We start from the raw sequence: 14,199 nt of genomic DNA, 5'->3' as shown, positions 1-14,199 counted from the left end.
ATCAATTCGTATAAAACCCTACCATGGCATGGAGGGTTTCATTTCTCCCAACACCAAATTTCACAATCCCACAACCTCAATCCAAAACAGATTAACCAAATATGCGACCGCCATCAAAAAGAGTTACAGACGCTGAATCTGACCTCAATTTACCTCCTGGCTTCAGATTTCACCCGACAGACGAAGAACTCATCGTTCATTACCTCCGCCGGAAATCCCAATCCACGCCGGAGACCCTCACCGTTCCTCCACCGCCGCCGATTATCGCCTCCGTTGATCTCTACAAACACGATCCATGGCACCTTCCTCGTACGTTTTCTCTACAAACTGGTTTTTAACTCGACATGGTTGAATAGTTTATCTTGTAATTTCATAAGAAGTTAAGAACTAAACGTCATCTCAAAAAATAACGCATAAGCATATAATATCATAATAAAATATAATAAAAATGTTAATCCATAGTTAAAAAGTTATACAAAAACACTCGATTTTCAAATAATAAATCAGTTTCAATATTAATCGTTAGTTTAAATGTAATCTTTTTTTAAAATATGAGCTGCAAAATATAAAAAATCTCTTGGGTTTAAAACCGATTTGCCGGTTTAACCGGTATTTTAAAAAAAAACTGCCGGTTTGACGTTCTAGCAAACTGCCAAAGAATACCGGGCTCAATATACCAGCCTGATATGCAAAACTCAGAATTACCGGTTCAACCAGCAAGTACGAATCGGTTTATAAAACACTGCTAATTTTGCTATAATTTTCTGCAGAGATGGCTTTGTTTGGAACAAAGGAATGGTATTTTTTTACACCGAGAGACCGGAAATTCCCGAACGGGTCGAGACCAAACCGGACCACAGGAAACGGGTACTGGAAAGCAACCGGAGCGGATAAGCCCATCAAGTTAAAGTCTGACCCGGATGCGATAATTGGGATTAAAAAAGCTTTGGTTTTTTATGCGGGAAAAGGGGTTAAAGGAATCAAGACTAACTGGATCATGCATGAATATAGACTTGTCATGCCAAGTTCTAGCACAGTTTCCAGGGTGAGTTTTTAGTTATTTACTGATGTTTTCATAACCGGACTGAATAATAAATTATTCGTTTACTGGTCCATCGGTTAGACCAGATTTAAAAACCCAGATGACGTCATAAATACTAAATGAATTTAAACTATATATATACATATAAAAATGCAAAACATAATGTGGAAATATTTTATGTTTTTTATATGAATTTACAATTTTAATTAAATATTAATTCACACTGAATAAAATATGAAGTGTTGAGTGTAAAGGGAAAAAAATAGAAAATGGAAATCCGGTCTGTTCTTTAACCAGCGATTCAAATGGGAAACGGTTAAATAGGCTTAAACAGAGCGGATCCATGGCCCGCACCTGGTTTAACAGGCTGGTCCGGCCCGGTCATAAAAACAGTGGTGCTTATAGTTTTATATTTCATTGATCTTATTTATATAGATATTCAAAAAGAAGCTCAGTTGGTTAAATTTCTTTTTGCAGCTGGATGATTGGGTTCTATGTCGTCTTTACAACAAGAAAAACGATCCAACGGAGATGATCGTGTTTGAAGATAACAGCATTCATCATAATCAGTTTGATGACTTGCAAAGAGAGAATAGTTGCAGCAACAACAATGACAGCTTTGATTCGTTTGAACATTCTGATGGTGAAACTTCGACTAAAATCAAAGCTACAAGTGAGCAAATGAACATGGGATTAATGAAAACAGAGAATGTTGATGGTGGGAATGACTGGCTTGAGTGTTGGAGTTTGGAAGATTTGCACCATTGTTTGGAAGGAATGCCTCCTAATCATGACATGTATGAGCCGCAGCCGCAGCCGCCAATTGGTTATGATCCAAACCAACAACATTTTTTCTAGTTGGGATTGATTATACTAGGATGGGAATTATGAGTAGTATCTGATCCATATGTTTAGAGATGATGAAAAATTTGATTCATTTAAATTCTTGAATTCTTTCTGTCTATTAAAGTATTCTTTGAATGAACTTTGTTAGTAAATATTGAAGCAAAATGTGTAATTGTGTAGTTTGATATTAGGCTATTTGCAGTGAACCCGGACATGTTTGATTCCTTTTTTTTTTACCTTAAATCGAAACAGGACTAACAATTTTGGTTTTTGGCATCTTCTTTTAGTCTTTAGTTGTTGTATGGTTTGGTTAATGGGTTTTTTCTAGCTCAAGATTTTTTTCTCCCCGCGAAACTTGAGCTAAATATTTCAACTCGTTAAGATAAACAAGTCTAGCCGAGTTGACACGTTTAACTGCAAGCATAAGTCCAACATGTCTTGGCTCAACTTGTTTACAGCGTTAAACATGTCGAATATTTGTTTGACTATCTAACACGTTTAATAAATAGATCGTGCCATTGTGGTCGGATTGTGCCAAACCTAAAAGAGCTAGCTCATGCAAAGTTAGAATAAAAAAAGTTAAATAAATATATCTTTAAATTGTGTATGGATCACTTTTAGATTTAAGTATTTCGTTAATGCTCTCAAAATTCTAGTTTGATAAAACAATATGTGTTTGTATCTATATGTGGTGAGAAACATGTAAAACAAGCTGAATGACCTAAATTGAGACGATATGCAATAAATGATAGAGTCAAATTTGTTTTTGAAAACGACCCCTTCCATAATTTGGGTAATTCAAAAATTGTAATTTAGTCCACATTTTATTAATATCTTTTATAACTTTTAAGGGTGTATATAATTTGGTTATTAGCCTTAATCAAATTAACCAATCGGTTTTTGGTTTCAGTTTATTTGATTAGTCCTTTTATTTTCGGTTTGGCTATATTTATGACATGGATGTATAAATGCATGAAATATAACTACATGAAATCGATGTATAAAAACTAGAGATATATAAAGACTGAATTATTTGGCTTGATTAAGATTGTTTAACCGAGGGTACATAATATAACCGACAACCGCTTTTTGGTTAATTTCGATTTGGTGTAGGGGTGTTTGGGATTACTTATTTCAATTAGTGTCTTTTATGTCACGACCCGCCAAAATTATGATCAGAATGGTTCGTTTTTCCAGAGATTTCCAGCAAGTTCAAGGTCTTCAAGACTTGATATTTTATAAGAAAAATCTGGTTACAAGTTGAAGTTACTAGAAAACTCTTTGTAAATATCTTAGATATTATATAATTATTTAATATTAGAAGGAATAGAATGAAATAGTCTAGAATAGAATGCAACAACTATAAATACTTTTAGTCAGCTTGTTTGTACTCACCTTTCAAAGTTGTAATACAAAGCACTCTTTGTAAAACACTCCAAAGCAATCTAAGTTTCCTTGAGCAATCTTGTGTTCCCTTTTCAAGTCACTGAATCGTTGCTGCGTTTTGGTGATCAAGGCTGATGTTAGAAGATGTCTAAAAGCCGCTCGCGAGTCTAAGGGTTAACTCCGTGACATTTAGCTCTTAAAGAATGTTTGGGATTCCTTATTTTACCACCTTAAAACTTTTCAATAAATTAATAAGTTATGAAATTGTAACTTAATAAATTCTTTTCACCTTATTATTTTTAAAAAAGAATAAGAAAATAAATCAATCCCAAACACCCCTTAACCCACCCTAGGTGTTCGTCTGTTTGGTACCTCTTCCTTTGACGAATCGCCACACCGCACATCATCTGCTGATCGCCGGGCCGTTTTCTCTCATCGTCTAAATCTTTGTTACCATTATTAATTAAAGGATGGTGAGTACATTTGATTATCTGATCATCGTCTTCAATACATAAATTTATATCACTAATTGCTCAATAACTGTTCGTTTGTTAGTATGATAGAGCTGCAACTGTTTGTTATTCGTAATATGTCTTACTAGTTCATCATAGTTAGTTTTACATACTCGGATTTATAATTTATACTTGTTTTATAGATACTTAATGACATATTACAGCTGGCTTAAAACTTTTTAGCCTCTAATGGTGTAAAAATCTTGTTACTAATTGTTCTGTATCAACTTACAACAAAATTTGGTCAATTTTGTTGGTAGTAGTTGTATCTCTTTTAAATCCCCAATTCCCTTGTAACGATTTTGGACCGAATTAAGTTTTTGCTAGTCAATCAACTAATTGTGATATACATGTCTTATAATTTTCTTGAATCATGATATAAGTTTTATTTTCTCAGGCTGCTAAAATTCTTGCAAATTTGATTATAATGGGCTCCGGAATTTTGATGAGGGGAATGGTTCAAGCGTATCGTCAAGCCCTTCAAAGTATTTTTCTGATATCATGCCTTATTTGTTGCCAATATACATATCTCAAAGTGCATATTTTTATTTAACTTTTGTGATAAAAAAAAAATTACAGAAGCCTCAAAATCGGGCGTTGCTCAAGAAGCAGTACAGAATGCTGTGCGTAATGGAAGCAAAGTTATGACCGAACAAGAGGCCCGTCAAATTCTTGGTGTTACCGAGCACTCATCGTGGGAGGAAATTGCACAGGCTAGTAATTTCATACATGATAATTATTTTTTATCACTAAAAGTTGCACATATAGTAGCGTTTTCACCTAGTACTTGCTTTCTAGTTGGAGTTTTCACCACATCAAAAGTTTACAACTTAATTAAAGGTGTGGTAAAATGAGCAGGTTGAATAACAGGTCAAAATGGGCAGGGTTGAAATGTTTTGATCGGGTTCGGTTGACCCGGAACACCTTTTGTTTGGTTTTATGTGTATATTTTCTTTATCTGATATTCAGTATGTCAAATATGATTGGAAAAGTTATATTCGGCAGTCTACTTTTGTGATAAAATAATGCGTTATCACTTATCTTTTAAAGCCTCTATATACTTTCACAAAGCTTGCAGTTCAGTCTCTCAACTCTTTTTTTCTTTTTTGTGATTGATCAACTCCTTGTTATATGCTTTTTTGGGTCAAACATGTACACATTTATACAACATAAGCGGTTAACTATGATTAAGTTCAAAACCCCACATCTAGTATAAAGTTATAATTTGAGGACTTAAATGAGGTGTCAGTAACCAAAAACCGAAATTTCAGTTGTTTTCGGTTTTGCCATTTGGGCTAGAAAATTTAGGACCCAAAAAAATTGGCCGAAGAAATAAATTTGGGTCTAAATTTTTATTTTAGTTAACTAATAATTAATTGGTTATTATCATATTGGCTAAAGTATTTGGGTTCACTATATACTAAATTATATAAAATTACTTAAAATTAAAAATAAAAAAAATGAAAATCTATTAGTTCGGTTCAGGTTTTTTCCGGTTTTAGTTCAAACAAAGTTGAACCGAAAGTTCGGCTTTTACTAAAACATAAAACCAAACCGTCGATTTTTGTTTTGGTTTGGTTTTTCTGTTTTGGACAGGTTTTTTCAGTTTCATGCTCATCCCTAACTTAAATCATTTACAATAATGGCCTGGGTACATAAATTACAGTTATGTGAAAGTAGAAATGATTTTTTTGAAGATAATCCTAAAATGATGTAGAAGACTTTAAGCGTTGACCTCACCAGTTTGACAAATTCTTTCCGTTGACCCATTTGAAATAACTACCTTTTATTTGATGAACGCAAGGGGAGACAATTTATTATTCAAACATGCTTTTAGATTTATGTTGCATTATCTGAATGTTTTAATAACAATGAGCTCACATATTGTTGATTTTTTCTACAGAGATATGATAATTTATTTGAACGGAATGCGACGAGTGGGAGTTTTTATTTGCAGTCAAAAGTTCACAGGGCTAAGGAATGCTTGGAGACGGTTCATCAAGTAAAAGACCAGCCTGTGGGTTGACTTTGACTTCTTAATTCTTAGACTTAATTATTTTTAAAACATTTATATATTTGTAGTCTGATGATGTTGAGTGAGATGGGGTTTTGTGTTAATGGATCGTAGTGAACAGACAGTTGATTAGTGAAAATAACAATAACCTTCTACACTTCACAACACATGCAGAGAAGTTAAAGATCAAATTTCTACTTGTAAAAATCCCGACTAGCCGCCGATTAATCACCAGTGGCTATCTTACCGACTAGCTGCTGCTTAATCGCTTTGGTCAAAATCGCTAAAAAATGATATAAGTATATTTGGAAATGCACAAATTTAATAACGTGTAGGAGATTTACGTTATTATAAAGTTTACGTTAACAAAAAATTGGTATATATATGTATGTACATATAAAATTGGTGGTTTTCAATTATATGATCTTAATTAACTATTTAGGTTGAGGACATGGTTGAGGATAGGAATTCGTGGAGAAGTAGAATTAAAGTTAAGGATTTTTAGAGAGAATTGAATACCTTAGGGCTTAGACTTAACTTATTTAGGTCACATACCATAATGGTATTTCCCTTACATATTTTATTATTATTATTATTAGCTTTTATATTGCGGTTAAACTGTGACCTTTTTATTAATATTATTATAATTAGTAGTAGTTTTTTATATAACTGTTAAACTTTGATTTCCTTTTTTTGCTTCATCCACATGTTCTTAGAGCCGAGGGTCTCTCTGGAAGCCACCTCTTTATTCCTTTGGATAGAGGTACGGTGTGCCTACATCCCACCCTCCCCAGACCCTACCTATAGCTCTGCTGTCGGTGGGATTTTACTGGGTATGATTGATTGATTGATAATTAACTATATAGAAAACAAGTAAATTTACGTCATTATAAAGTTTCATTAACAAATATTTACCGGTTAGACATTTAACAGCTCGGTTTTGACGGTTTGTACGTATTCTCCGATTTTGATGGTTTGCACGTATTCTTCATTGTACTTTTTGTTTTTTTTTCAAAAGATTGATTTGTATTAAATAAAGTTAAAATGATAAAAATAGTTCATGAATTAACTATTTATATACATAACCCCACATGACAAAATAAAAAAAAATATAAATAAATAAAAGCTAGACAGTCAAGTGTTTTAAATTTCAAACTAGACCATTAAATTATACAAAACCAAACCATTAACCAGCCATTGATTTGGTACAGGGGGTTTGGTTCCTTTTGGCCTTATCTTACAAACCTTGAAGAACCTTCTTGAGACATGCATAGCCTTTTGAGTTTTGACAAGCATGTGTGAATTGTGATATAATTATTTTGACATTAATATCAGAATAAAGACTTTAGACTTATTCCCATGCCAGCTAAAAACTAGTATACCTAAATTATTAATAAAAAAAAAAATCTAAAATATCTTTTCTACTAATCTTTAATTAATAAAAACTAAAATAATAATAATAATAATAATAATAATAATAATAATACATCTATCCCAGAAATTCTCCGAGCAATTGTGCGCTGTCTGCTCTCATCTTTAAACTCACACAACCTTCCCCAAATTGACAGAAACACAATCACCAAACCCTTTCATTTTCATTCAAATTCACCACCAAAAATATCAAATCTTGAATCTTGGGTATTCTTTTACCAATTCAAGATCATATTTTTTTCAAATTTTCTTTATACCCATTTCAAGATTCAAGTTTTCCAGATCTGGAACCCTTCATTCTTATCAGGTTGATGTCTTTTCTTGAAAAAGATCTGCTTTTTGATCTGGGTCAGTTCCAAATTTCTTGGATGATTAAAATCTTGATTTGTTTTTGTAAATTTGTGATCTAAATCTGTTCATATGTTCTGTTGTTTCTTAGCTAAAAATCAAGAATTTGAGATGGTAATGAGATGAATTAGGGTTTTGATTTGCCTCTTGTGTAAAGATTTAATCTTTTTGATCTGTGGTTGTGGATTAAGTTACATGTTTTGAGTTGTGTGATTGGTGGATTTAATGGGTGTTAATCTTTTTTCATTTCGATTCGGTTTCGGTATTGAAATTAGGAAAATATTAATCTAGTGATTGTTGATCTATAATCTTTCTGCAGATTTGGATCAATTAGTATGTTTTATGCAGCTGTAATTTATCTAATATTGATAAAGCCGAGTGGATTTAATAATGTTAAAGTCTATAATTAATCGATCACATAAACAATACTCTTAGCAGTTAGTTACTCATAATTGTGGTTTATTCATATTTGATTATGTTAATCGGTTTCTAGTGTTTGTGGTCATATAATCAGTGTACGCGTAGCCGCGTAGGTGCAGTTAAATTCATTAGCTTAGGAAAAAGCAAAATTACTATTACCACTGCTCAGGTCATTACTCGTCTTCTGTTTCCAGCAGCTGAACGCGTATAATCTTCGATAGCGTGCCTCGGTGTGTGGGCACAACGTGAAAAATGAAGAAGGCGTTTAGGGACATGTAAGTATTATTACTATTATTATTATTATTATTATTTTCATGTGAATCATTACAAACTTCTATGAGTATGCTTTTATTGTTTTGTTCAGTAAGAGAGGTGTTAATAAGAAAGTTCTTAAAGTTCCTTCAATAGAACAGAAGGTGATTACTTGACCTCTTAAAAGTTATTGGCAAAACAAATTCTTTTTAGATTGATTGTTTAGCATTCCATTTTATGTCTTGCAGGTTCTTGATGCTACAAGCAACGAGTCATGGGGTCCACACGGAACACATCTGGCTGATATTGCACAGGCTTCAAGAAACTAGTATGACACACTCGTTTTATCTTTAAGCATGAAGAACTATACGATTATTTTATGTCACAATAAATTAATGTTACGTCTTTTTGTTCAGCCATGAATACCAGATGATCATGTCCGTTATTTGGAAGCGTATCAGCGACACTGGGAAGAACTGGCGCCATGTGTTCAAGGTTTGCACTTGCCATGTGTACAGACATTTTTCAGTCATACCCTTTTCTCTAAATACTTCAAATGTGCCATAAATTTTTTGAGAGGGTAGTTTTGTCATAAAAAAAACGAATGCATGGAAAATTATTGATTTTGTTGGTCCTGTCTCCAACCTTTCATTCTTATATATTTTTAAGATTCATGATTTTTGTAGTTTTTCATACCCATTGTTCAAGGTTCATGAATTTTGGTTGTCTTTTATATCCATTGTTCAAGATTCTTTATTTTTGTATTTTTTCATACTTGTTCAAGATTTATGATTTTTTGTAGTTTTTCATACCTTTTGTTCAAGATTCATATCCATTTCAATGCTTTCACAAATGCATATTTTCAAAATTCTGATTTTTAGATCAAGATTCATAATTTTTTTTTTTGTAGTTTTTCATACCCATTGTCAAGATTTATATCCATATTAATGCTTTCACAAATGCATATTTTCAAGATTCTAAATCTTTGGTAGTTACATATAAATTTAAATACTCTTACCAGTTAGTTTTTCATGCTTTCACAGATGCATAAAAAGGTCAATCCATTACAAATATTAAGCATATAATCAATACCTAGTCAATCTCTATTTGTTGGCAGTTCAAAAAAAAAAAACATACTTGCATACCCATAGTTCAAGATTCATTATTTTTTGTAGTTTTTCATACCCATTGTTCAACCTTCATGTCCATATTAATGCTTTCACAGATGCATATTTTTAAAATCTTGCTTTTTGGTAGTTTTTCATACCCAATGTTGAGTAAAAGAATCTAACCAACAGACTTTGATTTCTGCACCAGGCTTTGACCGTTCTTGAATATTTGGTAGCAAACGGGTCGGAACGTGTTATCGAAGATATTAGAGATCACGGATACCAAATATCTGTATGTTTTTTTTCTTAAAATTTTTATTTCTAAGTTTAAACATTTTTATTTTATTTATTTATTAAATTATTTTTTTTGTAATAGAATTTGGCATCTTTCCAATATATCGATTCTAACGGGAGAGATCAAGGGATCAACGTAAGGAAGAAATCTCAATCACTTGTAGCCCTTGTGAACGATAAAGAAAAAGTACAAGAAGCAAGAGAGAAGGCTGCTGCCAGCAGGGACAAGTGAGTTTTCTAATAACAATTATTTTTATTCAAGAAATTAGCCTTTTATCAAAATAATATTGTTCAAAACAAAACAGGTCGAAATTTGCTTAATATGCTTAATATATGTAATGGATTGACCTTTTTATATTATTTGGAAATAGGTTCCGTAATGAAGGACAATATGGAGGTAGAGATGAAGATCGTAATGGTTACGGTAGAGAACAGGATTATAATTACAGAGATTCATATGGACGTGATGGTGATGATGAATATCGTGCAAAAAGCTATGATGGTGATTATGGTACAAAAAGTCAAAGCTCCGATAGAGATGACGGTCATCAGTCTTCTAGGTATTTGACCCATAATGTATTCAAATGCATACAACCTTCTAAATCTCTTTATTTAAAGAGGTTTAAAATTATTGTGTAATGATATTAATTCATCTCTCTTTTCATTTGTAGAGAAAGCAATGCTAGAGTTGAAGATGTTAATTCAAATCTTGAGGCACCCCCTAGTTATGAAAATGCTGTGAACGGGGGTGAAACACCGCCGCCTCCTCGTCAAGAAACCGTGCTTTCTACCAACTCTGAACCGCCAATCGCCGCCGCATCACCACCTCCGGCAGCTGCCACATCTGCGGTTATTACTGACCAGGAACCAGAAGGGTTTGACTTTTTTGACCCTCGTGCTGCACCCCCAGCCCCAGGTAAAACCGCTCTTTGTTAATTATTATACTTGTTGTATGATGAATATATACTTAATAAAAATTTGGTGTGGATGTAGCTGCCACGTCAGCGTCAAACAGTGCTGAAGTGGACTTGTTTGGTTCTCTGTCAGACTCTTTTTCTTCAGATATGTTGGCACTTGTGCCATCTGAACCACCCGCTACAGCTAGCTCTAATCCTAGTCAGCAGACCTTTGTGGCTGCATCACCAACCACTCAGGTGCGTGTTAGTAACTCACCACACGCACACTGACATGCTTATCATTTGACACTTCTATTGTACTTTTTATGCAGCAATTTGATGATCCATTTGGTGATGGTCCTTTTAGAGCTGCCCCTTCTACTGATGCGTTCTCGGTTCAGCAGTCAACATCGCCTTTTGGTCAACCACCTCAGACAGCTGGTCAACATTTAATATCACCATTTGGTCAACCACCTCAGACGGTTGCTCAACAGTCGACATCACCCTTTGGTGAACCACCTCAGACAGTTGCTCAAACGACAGTGAATGACATGGGATTTGGTGACGGCTTTGACCAAACTGTTGACATTCTAGCTGGTATACTTCCTCCAACTGGACCGCCCGGGCAGACTGCGTTTCACCCACAACCTGATCAACTTTCTCAAAATGGCCAGCCTAACCAGACGCCATTTGGTCAACCTCACCAGACCCCATTTGGTCAATCTAACCAGACCCCATTTGGTCAACCTCAGCAGACGCCATTTGGTCAATCTAACCAGACCCCGTTTGGTGAAACTAACCAGACCCCGTTTGGTCAACCTAATCAGGCACCTTTTGGTCAACCCAACCAGACATTGTTTGGTCAACCCAACCAGACATCGTTTGGTCAACCCAACCAGACACCGTTTGGTCAACCTATGTCCCAAACTAGCTTTTCTGGCCCATTTGGTCAATCATCGCAACAGCCAGATTTTCCAGTTCAAGGTGGCTACCAGTCTATTCCACCATCGACTTTGCCAGCTCAGGGTGGTCAATCTGTGTTGTCGTCAGGTTTCTCGGCGGCTCAGGGTGGCCAATCTGAGTTGCCTCCTGCTTTTCCACCTCAGAGCAGTCAATCTATGTTTCCTTCCAGTTTACCATTGGCTCAGAGCGGTCAATCTGTGCTGCCATCTGGTTTGGCAACTCAGGGCAGTCAATCTGTGTTGCCGCCTGCTCTCCCATCTCAAAGCAGTCAATCTATGTTTCCGTCTGCTTTAGTGTCTCAGGGCAGCCAATCTGAGTTGCCGCCTGCTTCAATACCTCAGGGCAGTCAACCTGTGCCGTCGCCCAGTTTTTCAGCGGCTCAGAATAGTCAACCTATGCCGCCGCCACCCAATTTCTCAGCGGCTCAGGGCAGTCAACCTATGCCGGCGCCGCCCAGTTTTCCAGCAGCTCAGGGCAGTCAACCTATGCCACAGCCGCCAAGTTTCTCAGCTGCTCAGGGCAGTCAACCTATGGCACCGCCGCCAAGTTTTTCAGCGGCTCAGAACAGTCAACCTATGCCACCGCCGCCAAGTTTCTCAGCGGCTCAGGGCAGTCAACCTATGCCACAACCGCCCAGTTTCTCAGCTACTCAGGGCAGTCAACCCATGCCGCAGCCACCCAGTTTCCCAGCAGCTCAGGGTGGCCAGTCTGAGTTGTTGTCTGTCTTTTCAGCTCAGGGCGGTCAATCTGTGTTGCCGCCTAGTTTCCCGGCAGCTCAAGGCGGCCAATCTGTGTTGCCATCTAGTTTCCCGACAGCCCAGAATGGTCAATCTGTTATCCAGCCTGATTTTCGTGCTGCTCAAAATGGTCAATCCGTGTCTCAGCTTGGTTATGCAGGCGGTCAAAACACATCTCTTGGTAGCATTTCTTCACATGCAGGGTTCCCCAGTTCCAATGGTCAAACTGGTCAACCTAATAATAACCTTTACAACAGTTTCCCGCCTCAAGGTCAACCCACATCAGCCCCAACACCACCGTCTGCCTCAATTTCAAGTTTCTTACAACAGCCGCAGTTACAGTCACATGCGTCCATCACTGCTTCATCTGGTGCTCTTGCTATAGTACCTCAACAACCCGCGAATGATAAATTCGAGACCAAATCCACTGTTTGGGCCGATACATTGAACCGTGGCATTGTTAATGTCAACATATCTGGATGTAAGTTATTTCATTATCATTTATATTATTCACTTTTGTTACATATATAACACTATTTTATAATCCGCAGCTAAAACAAACCCGTTATCTGACATTGGAATCGATTTCGAGGCAATAAACCGTAAAGAAAAGAGAATGGGGAAACCAAGCAAAACACCAGTGACTTCAAATGTAACCATGGGTAAGGCCATGGGCTCGGGTTCAGGAATGGGGCGTGCCGGTGCAGGTGCTCTGAGACCCGCACCCAACCCCATGATGGGTCCAGGAATAGGAATGGGTGCACCTGGTTATGGAGGTATAAACCAGCCCATGGGAATGAACAGTATGGGTATGGGCATGGGTATGAATACGGGTCAAGGGTATCAGATGCAACCGCCGCCTGGCGCGGGATATATGGCGCCGGGAAGTTATAATCCGATGATGGGTGGAGGTGGTGGTTATGGTCAGCAGCCTTATGGTGGCTATAGATAAATTTGCAGGCTTGACCATAGTTATTGTGATATAAAAAGTATTCTTTTTTCCTGATATTTTTGTAATTCTTTTTGATTGCTATTGCTTTCTGTATAACAAATATCAAGCTATTTCTTTCTATGTATTCAAAACATTTTTGTCTCTTGTTGGATTTTGAAGCATGTAATGACTTGTTGCAAACAATAAACATATGAATTTAGATGAGCTAATGAGTTTTTGAAAGAAAATTTGAACTGGTTAAGTTACGTGGTTTTAAAGATGAATCATTTGAGTGTCGTTACTTAACTTTGTTAGCTTTAGGGATAGATTCGAAATTTTACTTTTATATATAGACAGAATTACAAATTTTGTCCTTTGAAAAAAGCCAAATTACGGTTCGTGTTCTTTTTTAAGTTTCCTTGCAGGCGGTGTACTTTAAACTTTTTACCTACAAGTTTTGTCCTTTACGCTAACTGGGTTAGAAAAACTCAGTTAAGTATGACATGTGCCAGACATGTGATGGGCATAATTGTAATTTTAATATATCCCTCCTTTTTTCCTACAAGTTTTGTAATTTTATTATAAACTTATTATGTATTTACCATAATGCCCTCCTATATCTAACTATAAATCCCGTCCCCAAGGCCCCCCACCCCCACCTCGTCTCCTTCTTCCTCCTTCACTCTCTGCACCGCCGCCGGCCCTTCCATTTCCGGCCACTTGACAACGGTGGGCAGGAACTAGGTGGAACCACATGAAACTCCAAATCGATTCGCGTCTAATCATGTCGCATGGAAGATTCTCCAAACGAGTCGCACACCAGTCGATTCACACACCAACGACTCGTACCCAAACGATTCGCTTGGAGAGTATTCGCATGAGATGCGATTGGAATTGGGTCGCACGATTCTGAATCGCATTCCGTGCGAATAGTTTGGTGATTGGAGTCGCATAGTCATGCGAATAGTTTGGATCCCAGTCGCATAGTTTCCACTCGCACGAGGGTTCCCAGATCTGT

General features: G+C 36.3%; 3 protein-coding genes across 4 annotated transcripts; all 3 read left to right on the top strand.

Annotated features, from left to right (window-relative positions):
• The first annotated feature begins 101 nt into the window (after nucleotides 1-101).
• On the top strand, nucleotides 102-2,056 carry LOC143534211 (NAC transcription factor 32-like). Its single transcript, XM_077028755.1, has 3 exons — nucleotides 102-309; nucleotides 771-1,045; nucleotides 1,520-2,056. The coding sequence occupies exons 1-3, from the start codon at nucleotides 102-104 to the stop codon at nucleotides 1,898-1,900; spliced, it is 864 nt and encodes a 287-aa protein (XP_076884870.1). The 3' UTR covers nucleotides 1,901-2,056.
• A 1,619-nt stretch (nucleotides 2,057-3,675) lies between these two features.
• LOC143534210 (mitochondrial import inner membrane translocase subunit PAM16 like 2-like) lies at nucleotides 3,676-5,917 on the top strand. The gene is made up of 4 exons (XM_077028754.1): nucleotides 3,676-3,747; nucleotides 4,184-4,271; nucleotides 4,366-4,499; nucleotides 5,690-5,917. Exons 1-4 carry the CDS (start codon nucleotides 3,745-3,747, stop codon nucleotides 5,810-5,812), a joined length of 348 nt encoding a protein of 115 aa, XP_076884869.1. The 5' UTR covers nucleotides 3,676-3,744; the 3' UTR covers nucleotides 5,813-5,917.
• Nucleotides 5,918-7,273: 1,356 nt separating this feature from the next.
• Nucleotides 7,274-13,406, top strand: LOC143534246 (uncharacterized). Of its 2 annotated transcripts, none has more exons than XM_077028781.1 (12): nucleotides 7,274-7,538; nucleotides 8,197-8,274; nucleotides 8,364-8,415; nucleotides 8,500-8,579; nucleotides 8,668-8,746; nucleotides 9,569-9,652; nucleotides 9,737-9,882; nucleotides 10,026-10,214; nucleotides 10,326-10,570; nucleotides 10,648-10,784; nucleotides 10,883-12,731; nucleotides 12,802-13,406. In XM_077028781.1, the coding sequence occupies exons 2-12, from the start codon at nucleotides 8,252-8,254 to the stop codon at nucleotides 13,200-13,202; spliced, it is 3,285 nt and encodes a 1,094-aa protein (XP_076884896.1). In that variant the 5' UTR covers nucleotides 7,274-7,538; nucleotides 8,197-8,251; the 3' UTR covers nucleotides 13,203-13,406. The 2 variants fall into 2 exon arrangements, with proteins under 2 accessions (XP_076884896.1, XP_076884895.1); XM_077028780.1 differs by having other exon boundaries at nucleotides 10,648-10,808.
• The last annotated feature ends 793 nt before the right edge of the window (nucleotides 13,407-14,199 follow it).

The sequence above is a fragment of the Bidens hawaiensis genome, unplaced genomic scaffold, assembly GCF_021521415.1.
Source record: "Bidens hawaiensis isolate Kalapana, Puna unplaced genomic scaffold, B.hawaiensis_p1.1 tig00010124_1, whole genome shotgun sequence".
Lineage (NCBI taxonomy): Eukaryota > Viridiplantae > Streptophyta > Magnoliopsida > Asterales > Asteraceae > Bidens > Bidens hawaiensis.
The sequence above is the reverse complement of the archived record's forward strand: the minus strand, read 5'-3'. Positions and strand labels throughout refer to the sequence as shown.

Coding starts and splice junctions, on each gene's coding strand:
- LOC143534210 (XM_077028754.1), top strand. Junction 4,272..4,365: donor GTATCGTCAAGCCCTTCAAA/GTATTTTTCTGA, acceptor AAAAAATTACAG/AAGCCTCAAAATCGGGCGTT. Junction 4,500..5,689: donor CGTGGGAGGAAATTGCACAG/GCTAGTAATTTC, acceptor TTTTTTCTACAG/AGATATGATAATTTATTTGA.
- LOC143534211 (XM_077028755.1), top strand. CDS start 102: ATGCGACCGCCATCAAAAAGAGTTACAGACGCTGAATCTGACCTCAAT. Junction 310..770: donor CGATCCATGGCACCTTCCTC/GTACGTTTTCTC, acceptor AATTTTCTGCAG/AGATGGCTTTGTTTGGAACA. Junction 1,046..1,519: donor GTTCTAGCACAGTTTCCAGG/GTGAGTTTTTAG, acceptor TTCTTTTTGCAG/CTGGATGATTGGGTTCTATG.
- LOC143534246 (XM_077028780.1), top strand. CDS start 8,252: ATGAAGAAGGCGTTTAGGGACAT. Junction 8,275..8,363: donor AAGAAGGCGTTTAGGGACAT/GTAAGTATTATT, acceptor TGTTTTGTTCAG/TAAGAGAGGTGTTAATAAGA. Junction 8,580..8,667: donor GCACAGGCTTCAAGAAACTA/GTATGACACACT, acceptor CTTTTTGTTCAG/CCATGAATACCAGATGATCA.